Source organism: Mustela erminea, chromosome 10 (assembly GCF_009829155.1).
Source record: "Mustela erminea isolate mMusErm1 chromosome 10, mMusErm1.Pri, whole genome shotgun sequence".
Classification (NCBI taxonomy): domain Eukaryota; kingdom Metazoa; phylum Chordata; class Mammalia; order Carnivora; family Mustelidae; genus Mustela; species Mustela erminea.
The window spans coordinates 38,433,981-38,450,543 of NC_045623.1; the positions used below are offsets into that span (position 1 = coordinate 38,433,981).

Below are 16,563 nucleotides of genomic sequence, written 5' to 3' on the forward strand. Positions count from 1 at the left end.
ATGTCCAAACCATGAACTTACGTTAAACCCCATCATTTTGATAGCTATGAAAAGCTGGATTTTTTTTTTCCCTCTCTGAACCCCAATGAGATATTAAGCAGAAAAAAATCCACTCATATGAGGTATCTACAGTAATCACATTCAGAGAGGTAGAAAATAAATAGTGGTTGCCAGATGCTGAGAGTAGAGGGAAATAGGGAGCTTGTGTTTAATGGGTGCAGAGTTTCAGTTTTGCAAAATGGAAACAGTCTTGGAGATAGGTTGCATGACAATGTGAATGTACTTTAATAGTTCAGAATTATACACTTAAAAATGGTTAAGATGGTACATTTCACATTTATGTGTATTTTATCACAATTTAAAATTTTTATATAAAGTAAAAATAAACAAAAAATTTAAATGTAGCTTTCCAGGTGCCTCGTTAGTGCAGTAGGTAGCACGTCAGTCTCATAAATGTAGCTTTCCTGGATTAAAAAAAAAAAGACTAATTTTCCCCAACCGAAGTCCTATCTTGAAGATAGTATAGGAGACTTATTTCTAAGGCCATCTTGAAACAATCTGGAAGATTCCTGGGAAATCAGGAAAGCCCTGGAAACCAGCAGCTTCCTTCTTGTTGCCACTGTTGTTTCTCAGAGCCTGGTTTTCCCTATCTATAGTGGAACTTCCCTAGACACCACCTCACTCTGGTGAGCAGGGCCATCCATGAGTCTGGAAGCCCTCTGCAGAATGTAATGATTACCAGTGATAGCAAGATCAACAACCACCAAGATGTATACTTTAACATATTAGATGTTCTCAGCCCATATATTTTCCTTCCTTATGTCCTTTTAGGGACCTTTAGTTCCATCTAGTAATGGATAGAGCTGTCCTTAAGTTATTAAATGGAGTAGCAGAGGCCCCAGGCCAAGTTGCTATGAGAAAGTTACAATAAACAAAGAAGTAGTTTCCAGAATCATTATCTAATGGAGGATTCAGTACACTGATGTGATTAAGAGTGCAGATGGCCTAGGTTCAAGCCCTGGCGATGCTGGTAGCTATCCCTTAGGGTTGCTGTGAGGATTAAATGAGCTAATGCATGGAAAGTACTTGGAAGAGTGCATGCTACGGGGCATCTGCTGATCTGTGAGCAGAATACATGAAATAATTATGTCAGTTGTTATCATTCAACTCTCATTTCTTGGCTTGTCATGTAGATCATCTGGAAATTTTGATTGATTTAGCCTTCTTTATCACATAGATCTCATTCAGGGTACTGTCTTTCAGAAGCTCTTTCCTAGAGGGAGGAAATTCTCCTTCCTGCCTTGTTGTTGATAAGCACATGGGGTCTCTAGGAAGTCAAGATGGATGGCGTCCCAGTAATTGCCTCATCTTGACTCAGATACCCTCCATGTTGTTGATGAAAAACAGACTGGTAGCTCTCAAGGAAAACATTGCCAGTTCATGGATGTAATTAGGATAAGCAGGGCACAGTTTAGAGGGTCTAAACATCGACTTTCTCTGAGCTTCAGCCATTATCCAATGGGAATAGCAGTATTGTTTGGCTTTCCATGTTGCAAAATGCTTGACTGATGATTTTAAAGTATTTTAAATTGTTATGAGGATTTCAAAGTATCCTTTTAGTAAGTGGTTATAGCTATTTCCTTTTTTTTTTTTTTTTTTTTTTGCAATGAACCAAATGCCAAGAAAATAAAAGCAACACTTCTCCTTTTCCAACCTACACCCCATTCATCACAGAATCCTGGCATGTTGACTGCTAAGTCTCTCTCTTATTTCTTCTGCTTCACCATGCCTACACTGAGTCCTCTCCACCCCTCATCTAGATTCTTGCAAGTGGTCATCCTACTTCCATTGTAAGTCCCACCAATAAATTAATCCAGCCCCTGCTCTCATGCCAGAGTGATATTCTGATTATACTGGTGGCACTAGGGTAAGGTTCAAAGCTTAGTAAGCACTCAAGACTCTTAGCCATTTGGACCCAATTGTCTTCCAGGCCCCCTGGCACCTTCCTGCTGCCCTCTCTATTGAGATACTTTAGTTACAAGAGCTCCCTGTTTCTTAATCGTCCACTGCTCTTTTGGGTTTCCATGTTTTGGCAGTTATTATTCCTTCTATCTGGCATGTCTTTCTCCAGTTGGATATTACAATCTGCCCTTCAACACCAAGCTCAACTGTATCTCTCTTCAGTAGGGCCCTTTCTTAATAACGCAGGAGAGTTGGTCCCTTCCTGGTTTCTTGTGTCACTTTGTGTTTGCTTCTAGCCATAACGCTGACACTGCAATGTCCTCATCTGTTCATGTGTCAAATAGATCACAGAAATCCTTTGGGGGAGGATAATATCTTGTTCATCTTTATATCCCTAGTGCCTGGCACAGAATAGATTCTCAATAATGATTTGATGAATGAATGAGAGAAAGAATAAGGATCATCTTGGTGGCTCAATCAGTTAAGCATCTAATTCTTGATTTCGGCTCAGGTCATGATATTGGTCCTTGAGCTACACTTGGGGCCTGCTTAAGATTCTCTCCCTTTCCTTCTGCTTTTCTCCACCCCCTGCTCAATCCCTCTTGCTCTCTGTCTCTCAAAAAAAAAAAAAAAAAGAAAGGAAAAAGAACAAACATTAGTGAATTTCAATCATAAATTCTTAAAGGTTTTTAAGTTTATTGTCATTGGTTATTCTACAAATGGAATAAAATTTAAAATAAATAACTAAACCTGTTTGTCAGAGTCTGCCTCAAAAGCAGTTTAGGAAGCTGGCACCATGGTAAGGCCCCCAAAACACCTCCGAGTCCAAGAAGAACTAGTGTAAGCAAGAAGTGGCATCAGGGTCTCAACTTGTGTCCCAGCGGTACAGTGGAGACAGCTGCCGGTGCATGCAGTCCATGCACAAATATTACTCATGAGTTATCGAATAAACAGACACATGAATAAGCATGAATGTAATTCATTATATCCAATATATAATTTGAGTTCCACTTTAAATCCTGGAATTTAAAATGAGTGGAAAGTATAAAATCAGTCTCAGTTTTGCAAACGCTTGACCTTACTTTGGGTCACATCTAATTCTCTCTCGATGCCCTCCTCTTAGCAATAACACACGTTTGGGTTTCTGGTCAGAGGTTCTATGTCAGAAAACTAGGAGTGCTTTCGTTTCTGGATTAATATGGCTACCCGGGAGGCAATGCCCAGAAAGCACACCTTCCCAGGCCGAAGGCAGACACCAGTCTGCAGAGCCAGACTCAGTAGATAGAAGTGGAGGAGGTGAGATTTGAGGCAGATACCTGAGACGCAGCAGCAGTCCCCTGCAGGCTGTATCTCTGACCTCTGACCCCATCAGTCAATCCCATGCCCGCTTATCCTAAGATCAGCTCCCCTTCTGCACGCCTAGCCTGGCCCCTCCACCTCACTGCTCCACGGAGTGCTAGCTGTCCCGGCAGTGGCCTCTTCCTGTGCTTACCATCATTCCGCACTGTGAAATGTGGCTCAAATACATTTTCATGCCATGATCAAATCCAAAGCTTGAGAGTGAGCAGCTGTAATCATAGTGAACCTTGGGGCTCCAAGCTTTGACAGGGAGCTTAGCTTATTAGGGAGCCTGAACTCTTGATTCCTGCTCCCAGCCAGGTGTTGTCCCCACACCTCTTCTTAGCTGCCCAGAGTCTGGACACCAGTCCCAGCCCGAGAGGAGGGTCCTGTAGTTACTTCTTCATACTGTTCTGACGTCATCAAGGTCATTGTAAATTTACTTTATAATTCGTATTAATATTTTTCATTTAGCTGAATTACCAAATTGTTGAATTATGAAACACATTTTTTTTAATTTAATTGTCCAACTATCTTAGTCATTTAAGCATCAGTAGATCAGTACTCCTCGAATCGGGGGTGGAGGTAGAAGCAAATCACCAGGTGAATCTTATTGAAAATCCGTATTCCAATATTCAGCAGGTCCAAGGTTCTGCATTTCTAACAGGCTCTCAAGTGCTGCTCTTCGAGGCCCTCACTTTGAGTAAGTACAGAGACAGGACTTGAGTGCCTTCCCTCCCATCAGCAAGGACAAGGTTACTCAGCACTTTGTAAAAAGGATTAACTTAGGTACACCTGGGTAGCTCAGTCGTTTAAGTGTCTGTGGCTCAGGTCATGATCTCAGGGTCCTGGGATTAAGCCCCATGTCAGGCTCCCTCAGGACTCCTTCCTGTTTGGTGGGGGAGTCTGCTTCTCTCTCTCTCTCTGCTCCTCCCCCCTTCTCATTCTTCTTTTTCTCTCTCAAGTAGGTAAAATCTTAAAAAAAAAAAAAAAAGAATAACTTACTCATAACAGAGCAATCATCAAAACTTACTCATCAATCGGCCAGTTTCAGGGTCTCTTTCCATTTTCCAATCTGTGTATATCACTCCACCTTCCTAAAAATATTACAGGTTTCTGATGAGTACAATGACAGCTTAAGGGACTAAAGACCTCATATGTGTGTACTAAGACTGACTATAACCCAAACAAGCACAAAGCAACAGGTTAACTCAGTGAAATTATAACTTGATACAGTGGTGGGGAAGGGGGGGAGGCAGGGAAGGCTCAAAATGATTACTTGATTTTATATTGAACAAGAAAATGATGTTGATGAATTTTTATGTACACATAGTAATGTTGAAAACACAGGCATTTATGGAGATAATCTATGTACACAAGTTCCAGCTGCTGGGTTCCTAAATTTTTTGTTAATAGGAAATTGTCTCCCATCCAAGTACTAACCAGGTCTCAATGGACTAAAAGCTCCAGGAAAGGAACCCATCCTACTTCTTCAGTGATTTGTCCTCAGCATGATACAAAGTCAGTACTTAAAAATATTTGTGGAGTAAGAGAGAAAAGGGGAATGTAAATTGATAATATGGTAGTATTACTTTAAAGTTGAGAACAGGAAACCAAGTTCCATTTAAGTAACATAACTAGTAATATATATTCTCCCTCTCCTTAGGGCCATGGTAAGGAGAGGGGAAGGCAGTGGGACCTGGTGTAAAAAGGCAGAAGCAGCCACACACAGGGAAAAGACTCAGAACCCGTGAACAGCAGAGGTAGGAGAGGTTTAGAGAAAACCTTTGGACCCACGACCCAACTAATAGAGGGAACACAGAGACTCGGAAAGGTTAAATGATTTCTTCAGGGTCACCCAGATGCTGGCTCCTAATTCCAGTGTTTTTCTCTCTGGGTAATAAAAGGAAAACACAGAGCAGGGTGTATAAAAAGAGGAGTTGGGAGACCTGGGAGTATGGCTTAGGATGTGTAGGCCAGGGAGAGGCCAAGGGAACACATCTGGCCGGCGCCCACTCATTCACTCATCTGTGCTTTTATTCATGAACACACGGAGCAAATGAGGACTGTGTTTGGTGTTGGAAATTCAGAGTCGGAGGGCAAGCCCTCCCTCGACTCTCCACTCATGTGCTCAGAGTCTCGGAGGGCGCAGACAGACCGGCTGGCATTCAGGGCTCACACCTTGCCTTTGGCCGTGGCACCTCCCCCGCCCTTATCACTTAGCGAGCGCACGGTGTTTGCCTCTGTGTTAGGAACTATCTGCATGTGACCCAGACTCCACCAGAGTCCCGTGAGAGTCACTGATATCTCCTGGGTCCCACAGCAGATACGTGCAACACCAAACAGAACCAAGTCCAAAAGAAGCAGCTTGAACCCGGTTCATAAAGACGTGTTGAGTGCCCATCCGATCAGCAGCCGCCTAGCTGGAAACCTTCCCGACCGTCTCCGTCCAGTTACCCTGTACTCAGAATTCTCCTCCTCCTCCCCTGTGCTGACATTCTTGGCCCCACTGCTCATGCCCTCTTCATCTCTGGGTTGGCCCACTTGAAATCACTGCCTGCCTGGCCTGTCCGCCTTCCTGGCTCCACTCCCTCCCGCTTCAGCCCTGCACTAGCCAGTCTGAACTCAGAGAGGTTTCCCTTATTCTCTCTAACCAAAGGAGATGGATCAGCCATGTCAGGTGTTGGTAGAAGAGCATTCCACTGGAAAGTCAGCCCATGGTGGGGGGATTTTGTCTCTGTTCCCTGGGCCCAACAGTGCCTGGCATACAGTACATGCTCTATAAATACCTGTTGAATGATGGATGGAATTAACTCTAAGGAGGGCAAGGACTCAAACAGCAGGAAAGAGTTTGGGGTAGAAAAAGAAAGGGGTCCCTGGGTGGCTCAGTGGGTTAAAGCCTCTGCCTTCAGCTCAGATCATGATCCTAGGGTCCTGGGATCGAGCCCCGCATCGGGCTCTCTGCTCAGCAGGGAGCCTGCTTCCTCCTCTCTCTCTCTGCCTGCTTCTCTGCCTACTTGTGATCTCTGTCAAATAAATAAATAAAATCTTTGAAAAAAAAAGAAAAACAAAAACAAAAATCAGAGCAGCTAGAAGGAGAGAGGGAGATTGGGACAGATAGAGATGGAGAGATAAGAGTGAGCCAAATTATACAGAATCTTTTAGGCCACAATATGGACTCTGGATTTTATTCATGTATGACTGAGTTGTCACTGAAGAGTTTAAGCACAAGGTGTCATACTTTAATTTCTTTTTTAAGTTCTTTGTGATCATTCATCTTTCTAGATCTGTCACGTCCCTGCTTTAAAAGCTCTGGTGTGACAGAGACGAGTAATATATGATTCTACTTACATGAGGTACCTAGAATAGTCAAATTGACAGAGACAGAAGGTAGAACAGTGGTTGCCTTGGCTGAGGGAAGGAGGGAATGGTGAGTCATTGTTTTAAGGGGTACAGAACTTCAGTTTGGAGCGATGAAGACGTTCTGGAGCTAGATGACCGGGAGAGTTGCTCAACCGCATGCTGTATCTAATAGCATTGGATTACACACTTCAAATTTAAGAATGTAACTTGTTATTTATATTTTTCCAGAATTAAAAAAATATCAGAAGCCTAAGTTATAAAAAATTAAAAGCCCAAGTTACAAAACAAGTATCTGTTTGGTCAGTGCCTCATTGCTTATCAAATGTATTTCACATTCCCTAACATGGCAGAAAAGGCTCTTTCGTTGGATCCCAATCTGGCATCGAAGGTACAGCGTTCCCTCTTGCACAAATGATTTCGCTATCTCCAGGCAAATCCCAGGCTTCCATAATTCCAGAGTATTGTTCAGGCTGTTACTTCTGCTGGGAACTGTGCTTTGATCTTTCAGATGCCTCCTTGACCTCCAAAGTCCAATCTGCTAACAGTCTGCATTCCCCAACCTCCCTGTCTTGTCCCTGTGGCTTCTGGATGGGCATTGGCTGAATAATGCTCTTAATGTCTCTGCTCCTTAACTAGGCGGTGAGCGCCCTGAGGACGGGGCTGTGCTGTTGATTCATGTCTGATCTGGGGTCTGGTGCTGTGCCTGGTGGCTAGTATGCTCTTGTGAACTGGTGTAATCAGCTAATCCCTTCATAACAAAAGTGTGAATGCAGAGTGCAGTGCATTCCAGTGAGACCAAGCTACGGCATCTTCGTATGGTTGCATGGCTTGGAGGGAAAGCCCTTTATTTTTAGGGAAAAAGAGTTATGAGTGAAAGGGCATCTCTGCCTCTGTATGTCTGTAGATAAAGTTCTGAGCCTCATTTTTTCGTCTGCAAAGTGAAGATTAATCCCTACAAGATTATTAGGATTTTGTAAAAGATTTTATTCATTTATTTGACAAAGAGAAACATAGCAAGAGAGGGAACACAAGCAGAGGGAGTGGGGGAGGGAGAAGTAGGCTTCCAGCTGAGCAGGGAGCCTGATGCAGGACTAGATCCCAGGACCTTGGGATCATGACCTGAGCTGAAAGCAGATGTCCAATAACTGAGCTACCCAGGTGCCCCAGACTATTAGGATTAAGTAAGATATAATTTGGAACAAACACCTGGCACAGACCTTCCTATATAGAAAATGTCCTATAAGTGTAAGCTCCCTTTGGTTATTTCAGTAGGTGCCCCAAAATGGCAGCCATTACCATTATTATAACCAGTTGTTACTTAACTTTTGAATTGAGTTTTGCTACTACCTTTTGCTAACTAACAAAGCAATATATTTTCTTAGTAGATCTCTAATATTCAGCATGGTTTCTTCTATATGGTGTGGGTGTTCAATAACTATTTGCAGGTTGATCAATAAATCATTAGTAAAGAGGGTCATACTGAAATTTATAGATTTTTTTCACATTCATTAGGAATATTTTAAATTTGAATCTGAATCATCAAGATTAAAAAATCCTATGTAAATGAGTATATTAAAATATGGGAAGGGGTATAAATATTATAAATCTTCATAAAGCAAATATACAGTAGAGGGTGTAATGAAACAGAATAGAAAAGTGGTTGCCAGGGTGGAGGTAGGAGTGGGAGAAATAGGAAGAGGCTGGTAAAAGGGTGTAGACATTCAGTTGTAAGATTAGTGAGTTCTGGGACGCCTGGGTGGCTCAGTTGGTTAAGCAGCTGCCTTCGGCTCAGGTCATGATCCCAGCGTCCTGGGATCGAGTCCCATATTGGGCTCCTTGCTCTGCAGGGAGCCTGCTTCTCCCTCTGACTCTGCCTTCCACTCTGTCTGCCTGTGCTCGCTCTCGCTCGTGCTCTCTCTCTCTGACAAATAAATAAATAAATAAATAAAATTAAAAAAAAAAAAGATTAGTGAGTTCTGAGGACAGAATAGAAAACATGGTGACTACAGTATAACACTATATAATTGAAATTTGCTAAGAGTGTATAACTTTAATGTTATCACACACACGTGCACACAGATAAATATGTGAGGTGATGGATGTGTTAATTAACTAGATGGGGGAAGACTTTCACAATGCACACATGCATGACATCACCATGATGTACACTTTAAATATTTTACAATTTTATACGTCAAATATATCTCAATAAAGCTGAAATTAAGAACATATATATAAAGAAGACTCTCTCTATATATATGTATATATGTTTGTTGGTTTTTATGTTTGTTTGTTTGTTTTCCCATGGGTGATACAACCTAGATATTATATATATATACACATATATGTATACACACATATATATGAAGACTGTATATATAATGTATATATAAAACAGCAATAATTCTAACTCACCTCTGTTCCCGCAAAGAACTTTGTGCAAAAATCCTCTATTGGCTTGAGTTGATTGGCCAACCCAGCTTCCAGATTGTGGTATGGGTTCATCTCTTCTGCATTCACTGCTTTGCTCTGGGTTAATATTTTGTCTTTCGGAAGGGTATGAATAGAAGAAACATATTTACAGTGAGAGACCTTCAAAATATGGTTAGCTTATTTTTTTGGTCCCTTGCTACACACATCTGCTCCATTCCCTCCCCAGTGTGGTAGGCATAAGTACAAACATCTTTAGACTTCTAATTTAGCAGTAGAACACTGGCTTTCAAACCAAAGCATATGCAGTAACACTTGCATGTAAAATTGATCAAAACTTGCCTTGCTGTGATGAAAGCGTTCCCTGGTGGGAAGGGGTAGACCCCTCTACCTACTTTCAGGGGCTCCAAAAAGGTCCATGGCACACAGTTTAAAAACCAGTTCTACATTATTTGTATCATTTCAGAATTATTGACAGTAAAAATTGGACATGAAATATATCCTCTGGATTACATTACTCCTGATAGTCTCAGTAAGATTCTCAAATTAGAAACTTGTGTCATTTTTATTCAGTTAGCATCATATGCAAATTTTTCCAATAATTCAAGATTAGCCTTTTAAGTGTCAAAAATTATCTAATTTCTACAAAAATAAATCCATCTAAAATGTATTCCTTGTTTTTCATAAGCACAGCACATGCATGGACTATAATTTAAAGTTTTCTGATTAGCTCAGGTTTATTCCTTAAGAACACCAGTGACTGTACAATCTACTGTAGCTGGAACTACCCACGCAGACAGAGCACAGTTCATCTGGGAGCTACAATTCAAACACCATCTGGAAATTCTTTTGTTTTTAAAAGTATCTGATGTCATCTTGTTTTAAAACAGAAGTCTTTTTATGAGCTAAAATTAATCCATGTTATTTACTGAAGCTTTGGAAAATAGTGAAAAGCATGAGGAAAATAACAAAAATCATTATCATATTTCTCAGAGGTAACTACTATTAATATATTTCCCTATAATTATATTTCTGTGTGCGTATATGTGTGTGTGTGTGTGTGAGAGTGTATATACATATATATATATATTCTGTGACTATATAAAGATTTTCTTTTAATTGAGTCTTACAGCTTTGCATCCTGCTTTTCTATCCTCTTAAAGATATTATCTTGGGCATATTCTCAGGTCACTTACTAGTTTTTTAAAAAAATGTGATATTAAATTTCTGGGAACCCTACTCACCACATTTCAATATTTCATCATCTAGGTTATATCACCCATGGGAAAACAAACAAACAAATGTAAAAACCAACAAACAAATATATAAATGAAAACTAAAATAGAAAAAAAAATCTCAGGTCTACTAAAAATATACATTCCATTTTTTAAAAATATAGCATAATTATGGACAAAAGTAAAAAAACAATTATGAGTTGCACCTGGGTGTTTCAGTCAGTTAAGCTTCTGCTTTCGGTTCATGTCATGATCCCAGGGTCTTGGGGTTGAGCCCCTCATTGGGCTTCCTGCTCAGCAGGAAGCCTGCTTCTCCCTCTCTCTCTGCCTGCCGCTTGCCCTGCTTGAACTCTCTCTCTCTCTCTCAGATAGATAGATAAACTCTTAAAAAAAAAAACAACCAATTATGACTTTGTTGGTACAATCAACCGGCACTTCCTTTATTAGAGATCTACATGCTTTGGGTCTGTAGATCCTTTCCCAATTAATAAGATATCAAAAACAAGTATTGAAATAAGTCAAACATGAAACCAGACGTATTAGCTGTATTACAAAGTGTCAATCAACATTTCAAAAAATAACTAGGTACATTTAATCATGTTGTTCCTTTTTTTTTTTTTTTAAGATTTTATTTATTCATTTGAGAGAGAGAGAGAGAAAGACAGAGCACAAGCAGGGGAGAAGAGGGAGACGCAGACGCCCAGGACCTGCAGATCATGACCTGAGCTGAAGGCAGAGCCTTAACCATCTGAGCCACCCAGGCATTCCAATATTGTTCTTACAAAATGATATTATTTATGTCAAATTCTTCACTCTCATTTCAATGTGTTTTTCTCTTTTTAAATGATATACATTAATGTATTAGTATCAGTAGAGTATATCATAGTAGAGTGGAACATATAATTTGTAAAATGTATATAATTTGTAAATATAATTTGTAAATGTAATATGTATATAATTTGGGCATATAATTTGTAAATAAATACATGCTCATTGGGAATATGTGTTAAAAAAAAATTTCTGTTTCCTGCGGGGTGCAAGATGGAAGAGTTTGGAGCCCTCTGGTCTAACAACAGGAACCAAGAGCCTGATCCAGGGGTCAGTATAGGTGATGCAAAGGAAGAGGCAAATGTGAGATGTGCCGTAAAGGAAGACCTAGTTATCCTAAGAGAGAGACTGTATGTAGGGACCTCAGGAGAGAGACAGGGATGACTCAAGTTCTGTTCTGGTCACACTGACATTGAGGGACTAGACTGGGTTCAAACCCAGGAGACAGCAAGAGGCGAGGTGGAGGATTCTCAACAGAGTAAGAGGGGACTGAGTTACCAAAAGAGGTGAACAATGAGGAAAGCACACTGCTGAAGTTAAGAGCCTGAGGGACATTCATGCTGAAAAGGCAGCAGGGAAAGAAGACTGAGGAGAGAAACTGAGTAAGTCTCAGGAAAACCAAAAAAGCCAGGGCACGGGCTCCGAGAAAAGGGGCTTAGTTGATAGTGTTTATTGCGGTAGTTAAAGAGAATGAGGCCTGAGAAATATGGGATCATCTGTGAGTAAAATGTGTTTACTCAGACTTGACAGGAATATCCTACCTCATCCTCATAGCATCCATCCATGGATTTCCATCGCCAGGGCCTGGGATACTAACAGCAGCTAACACTAAATGCTTACTGTGTGACTCCATGCCTTGTACTCAACTGTGTGCTGGCCGTGCACCGGTTCACTCAGTCCTTGCAGTAACTCCTGAGGGGGTTAAGCATTAATTCTCCTTCAAGGATGACTAAGAGCTCTTCTTAGAGCTGTCTATGTATTAACTCATTTTATCTTTACAATACTCCATGAGGTATTACCTTCACTATTTACTTCCCTTATCTTCACATCTCTCTTCTCAAACAGCTTTATTTTAAAAAGGAAGGTTTATTTTAAAAAGGAAGGCACAGAGAGCTATAGTAATAAATGGTCAAATAATAAATGGTGGCTTTGGAATTTAAACCCAAACTCCAGAATCCACATTTAACTACTATGCCACAGTGTTCAGAAGAATATGACAGAGGATCTGAAAGCAATTCCAAAATAGGAATTCCTAAAACATTTAGAGAAAAGTCTTCTGTAACAGAATAAACGAAAAGAACATGTGAAAGTGAGCGCTCAGAAGGGCACGGACTACTGCAGATCTAACATGGCAGATGAGAGCCATGTGGCCGGCAGCCACTAGGTGGCAACACAGCGCCAGACAGTGAGCCGGACCCGGATCATGAGGGTGGGATAGCGTGAATTTGGGATTCTTGGTGGAAGGCTGAAGGAGAACCAGTGTAGGGTCAATCAACAAAATGTGCTCAACAAACATACAAGTGTATTCTAGGCAACAGGTTCAAGTCTGGTCAGAGTAGGTGCAGAGCTGGCAAGGTGTCCTAAGGGGATTCAAAATACCATAATGAGATTTCAAATCAAGTTCGGAGAGCTGGCCATTTAGAGGAGGCAGGTCATGACCGCAGTAACTGCCTTTAGTGATCAGAGGCATGTGTTAGTAAGATACACTGAGATTACCAAGTGGAATTTAATTTTCTCCAGGACTTGGGGGATTGTCTGCACCGTGGACTTCTGAACACACATAAAGGGACATAGCCAACCACAGGGTCAGCTGAGAGTCTAAAAAATTATCTGTCCATTCCCTTTATGAACCGATTTAGCCAGTATACCTTTCTCTGAGAAATATCCACAAAATGGCTTTGTCTGGAAAGAGAACATTCGTTTGATGGAGAATATTTCTGTTGGATGACATTTGGGTCATGCTTCAAGATTCATTTTAGATAGGTCCTTCCTTAAGTGGATATAAGATATGTATCTATCACACCAGAAGGTAAGCTCCACAGAAGCAGGGAATTATCTTTTCACAGCTATGTCCTTAGAGCCTCGCACTTTGCAAGAGTTAATACATGTCTTGAATAAATGCAGATATAAGCATAGAGATAACAGTGTAAAAATTGTTCTTTAAAATTTTCAGGGATAACAATTCCTAAATCACAACCAAGTGGAGTTTCTCCCAGGAATCCAGGACTAGTTTAACATTCAGATATTAATCAGAGTGATTCTCCATATTAATAAGTTTAAAAAGAAAAAAAGCATGTGATCATCTCCCAAAATGCAGAAAAATCTTTTGACAAAATCCAACATTAATAAAAATTATAGAAGGGAAAATTTTCAATGTGATAAAGGACTCTACAAAAACCCTACAGCTAACATCATACTTAACGGGGGAAGACTAAATGCTTTCTGCCTAAGATCTGGCATGAAACAAGAATGTTCTCTAACCACTTTGCCTCCTGAGGTTTCTAGCCAGTGTAATCACTTAAAAAAACTCATACAGATCAGAAGTAAAACTGTCCTTATTTACAGATGACATTGTCATCTACATAGAGAGCCCAAATAAATCTACAAATAAGCTACTATAAGTAATGTGATTTTAGGAAGATACAAAATCAATACTCAAAAATCAATTGTATTTTTTTTTACACTGGTAATGAACAATCTGAAATTAAAAATTTGAAAGTACCATTTACTAGAGCACCAAAAAAATGTGAAAGACTTAGAGACAAATCTCTCAAAAGAAGTGAAAGATCTCTACACTCAAAACTATAAAACATCACTGAGAAACTAATGACCTAAGTAGATGGGGAGCTCTACCGTACTAATGACTTGAAAGGCTCTATTGTGCAGACACCAAATTCTTATAACATTGATCTTGTAACCCTGATTTGCCAATCAAAATCAAAGCTGGTTTATGCAAGACAAAAGATACAAAATTCCCATGGGAAAGCAAGAAACCTGGGTTGGTCAAAAACTACTTTGAAAAAGAAAAAAGTTGAAGGACTAGCACTAATTTCAAGACTAATTATAAAGCTACAGTAACCAAGACAGTGTGCTATTGGTGTAAAGATAAACAGAGATCAACAGAACAAAACAGAGAGTTCAGAAATGGACTCTCACATATTTGGACAAGTGATTTTTGACAAAGGTACAAAAGCAATCCAGTGGGAAAAGGATGTGTTTTCAACCACTGGTGCTGGAACACCACACACAAATCAACTCTGATCCATAATTTGTGCATAGGAAAAAATCATCTCAATGAAGATCATAGTTATAAAACTGTAAAACTCCTAGGAAAAAAACCCCAACCTTCAATTATATTCAAAACCAGAATCATGACCCTCAAAAGAACAAACCAATGAACTGGACTTCCTCAAAATTAAAAACTTCTGCTTCTCAAAAGACAGTGTTAGGAGAAGGACACTTAATGTATTTTTTTAAAGATTTTATTTACTTAGTTGACAGAGAGATGGAGAGGGAGCACAAGTAGGCAGAGGGAGAGGGAGAAGCAGGCTCCCCACTGAGCAGGGAGCCCAATGAGGGGCTTGACCCCAGGACCCTGGGATCATGACCTGAGCCGAAGGCAGATGCTTAAACCACTGAGCTACCCAGGCACCCGACATTTTAATATTTTAATAGAGGGTAAGTCACAGACTGGGAGAAAATATTTGCAAATCATATATCTGATAAAGGACTAGTATGCCGTATGTTAAGAGCTCTGAAAACTCAACAATAAGAAAACAAACAGCACAACTAAAAAATGGGTAAAAGATATGGACACTTCACCAAAAAAGATATATTTATGAGTGGCAAAAAAATACATGCAAATAAGCTCAACATCTTTAGTCATTAGGTAAATGTAAATGAGATATCATTATACCCGTTTTAGAATAGTTCAGTTAAAAAGACTAGCCATACCAGCTATGGAACTCTCCTGGACTGCTTGTTGGAATGTAAAATGGTATAACTGCTTTGTAAAACACTTTGGCAGTCTCTTAAAAAGTTAAACATACACCTGCTATATGATTTAATCATCCCATTCCTAGTTATTTACCCAGGCAAATAAGAGCACATGTCCATACAAAGACATGTATATGTATATGTACATGTACATGTATATGTATATGCATTGGTATATGTAAGAGACTTGTGTTGAAAACATTACGTTTTATTGTATGTCAATTATACCTCAATAAACATGTTGAAAGTGAATAAGGAAAAAAAATACTTTTAAAAGATATAGTGATATCCTTACTATCAACCAGATCAAAGCAGGAAGGTCCTTGTGATCATCTTTTTTCATTAATTTGAAAAGTAAGAGTAGAGCATCTAATGATTTACTCTTTTTTTTTTAATACTTGATTTATTTGAGAGAGAGAGAGCAGGAGGGGTAGGGAAGGGAGGAGGGGAGGGGAGACACAGGTTCCTGGGTGAGCAGGGAGCCCAATCAGTCCCAGGACTCTGAGCCAAAGGTCGCGGCTCAACCAACCGAACCACCCAGGAGCCCCTAATGAGTTACTCTTTACAAGTTACAATAACCTTACAGTCTTGGTTTCCTTAATCGTAAAATGGTAATGAAAATTCCCAGTTTGCAGGATTGTCATGATCATGAGAATCTGTTTTACACACCATTGCACCCCCAGGGTCTAGCATAAAATAAGCATTTTATAAATATCTGGTAAATGGATGAAAGCAGGTGCAGTACTGGGTAGCACAGAACCTAACTCAGGGCTGGGATTCAATAAATTGTAGCTGACAGTTGAATACAAAGAAGTGGAGGAGAGAACTCACCTTCCATTCTTTCTGGAATGAATCAGGCCCAAATACATAAAAAACACACAATGTTTTAAAATTGCTTGGAAAAGGTCTATAAACATTTAGTGGTTTTTTTTTTTTTCTTTAACATGAGGTCTTGGGTTGTAGCTTCAAAGTGAGTTTTGCCCAAGCAGGGCATTATATACATATTATGTTTTTTCCAAGATATTCTGTCATTTAACTGAACATTCAAAAATTTATAAATGGAAATCCATTTGACAAGGCAAATATTTGGAAAATACTTCAGTTTCTTGTGATTCTTCTACAGTTTCACTGTGCATTGCTCTCAGGGTGGGATATTCGTGCACACCTTTAATAGTTTCGACATTTGTATGTGTACCCTTCAATTACTTCAACAAAGGTGTAAGGGTTGAGTTGAGATAGATTTAAAAGGCAATTGTTATTTCTCTATTTTATCGTGGTGCTGTACAAATATTAATTTTTCTATTATAGTCTGGGAATGTATATTTATTTCTTATACTTCATAACTCACTTTGTTAGACTCAAGATATGTTCTGTTCTATAGAATTATTCTTTGAGCACATACGTACTTATA

General features: G+C 39.8%; 1 protein-coding gene and 1 long non-coding RNA gene across 2 annotated transcripts in view; one reads left to right on the forward strand and one right to left on the reverse strand.

Moving 5' to 3' along the window:
• LOC116566820 overlaps positions 1–16,563 on the forward strand; it is a 61,386-nt gene that overhangs the window by 32,746 nt on the left and 12,077 nt on the right. The window lies entirely within an intron of this gene.
• WDR63 (WD repeat domain 63) overlaps positions 1–16,563 on the reverse strand; it is a 68,194-nt gene that overhangs the window by 9,583 nt on the left and 42,048 nt on the right. Inside the window, exons 17-18 of the mRNA XM_032301377.1 lie at positions 9,079–9,209; positions 4,334–4,397 (exon numbers count right to left, since the gene is read on the reverse strand). Coding sequence (XP_032157268.1) covers positions 4,334–4,397; positions 9,079–9,209 — 195 coding nt within the window. The remainder of the gene's footprint in view (positions 1–4,333; positions 4,398–9,078; positions 9,210–16,563) is intronic.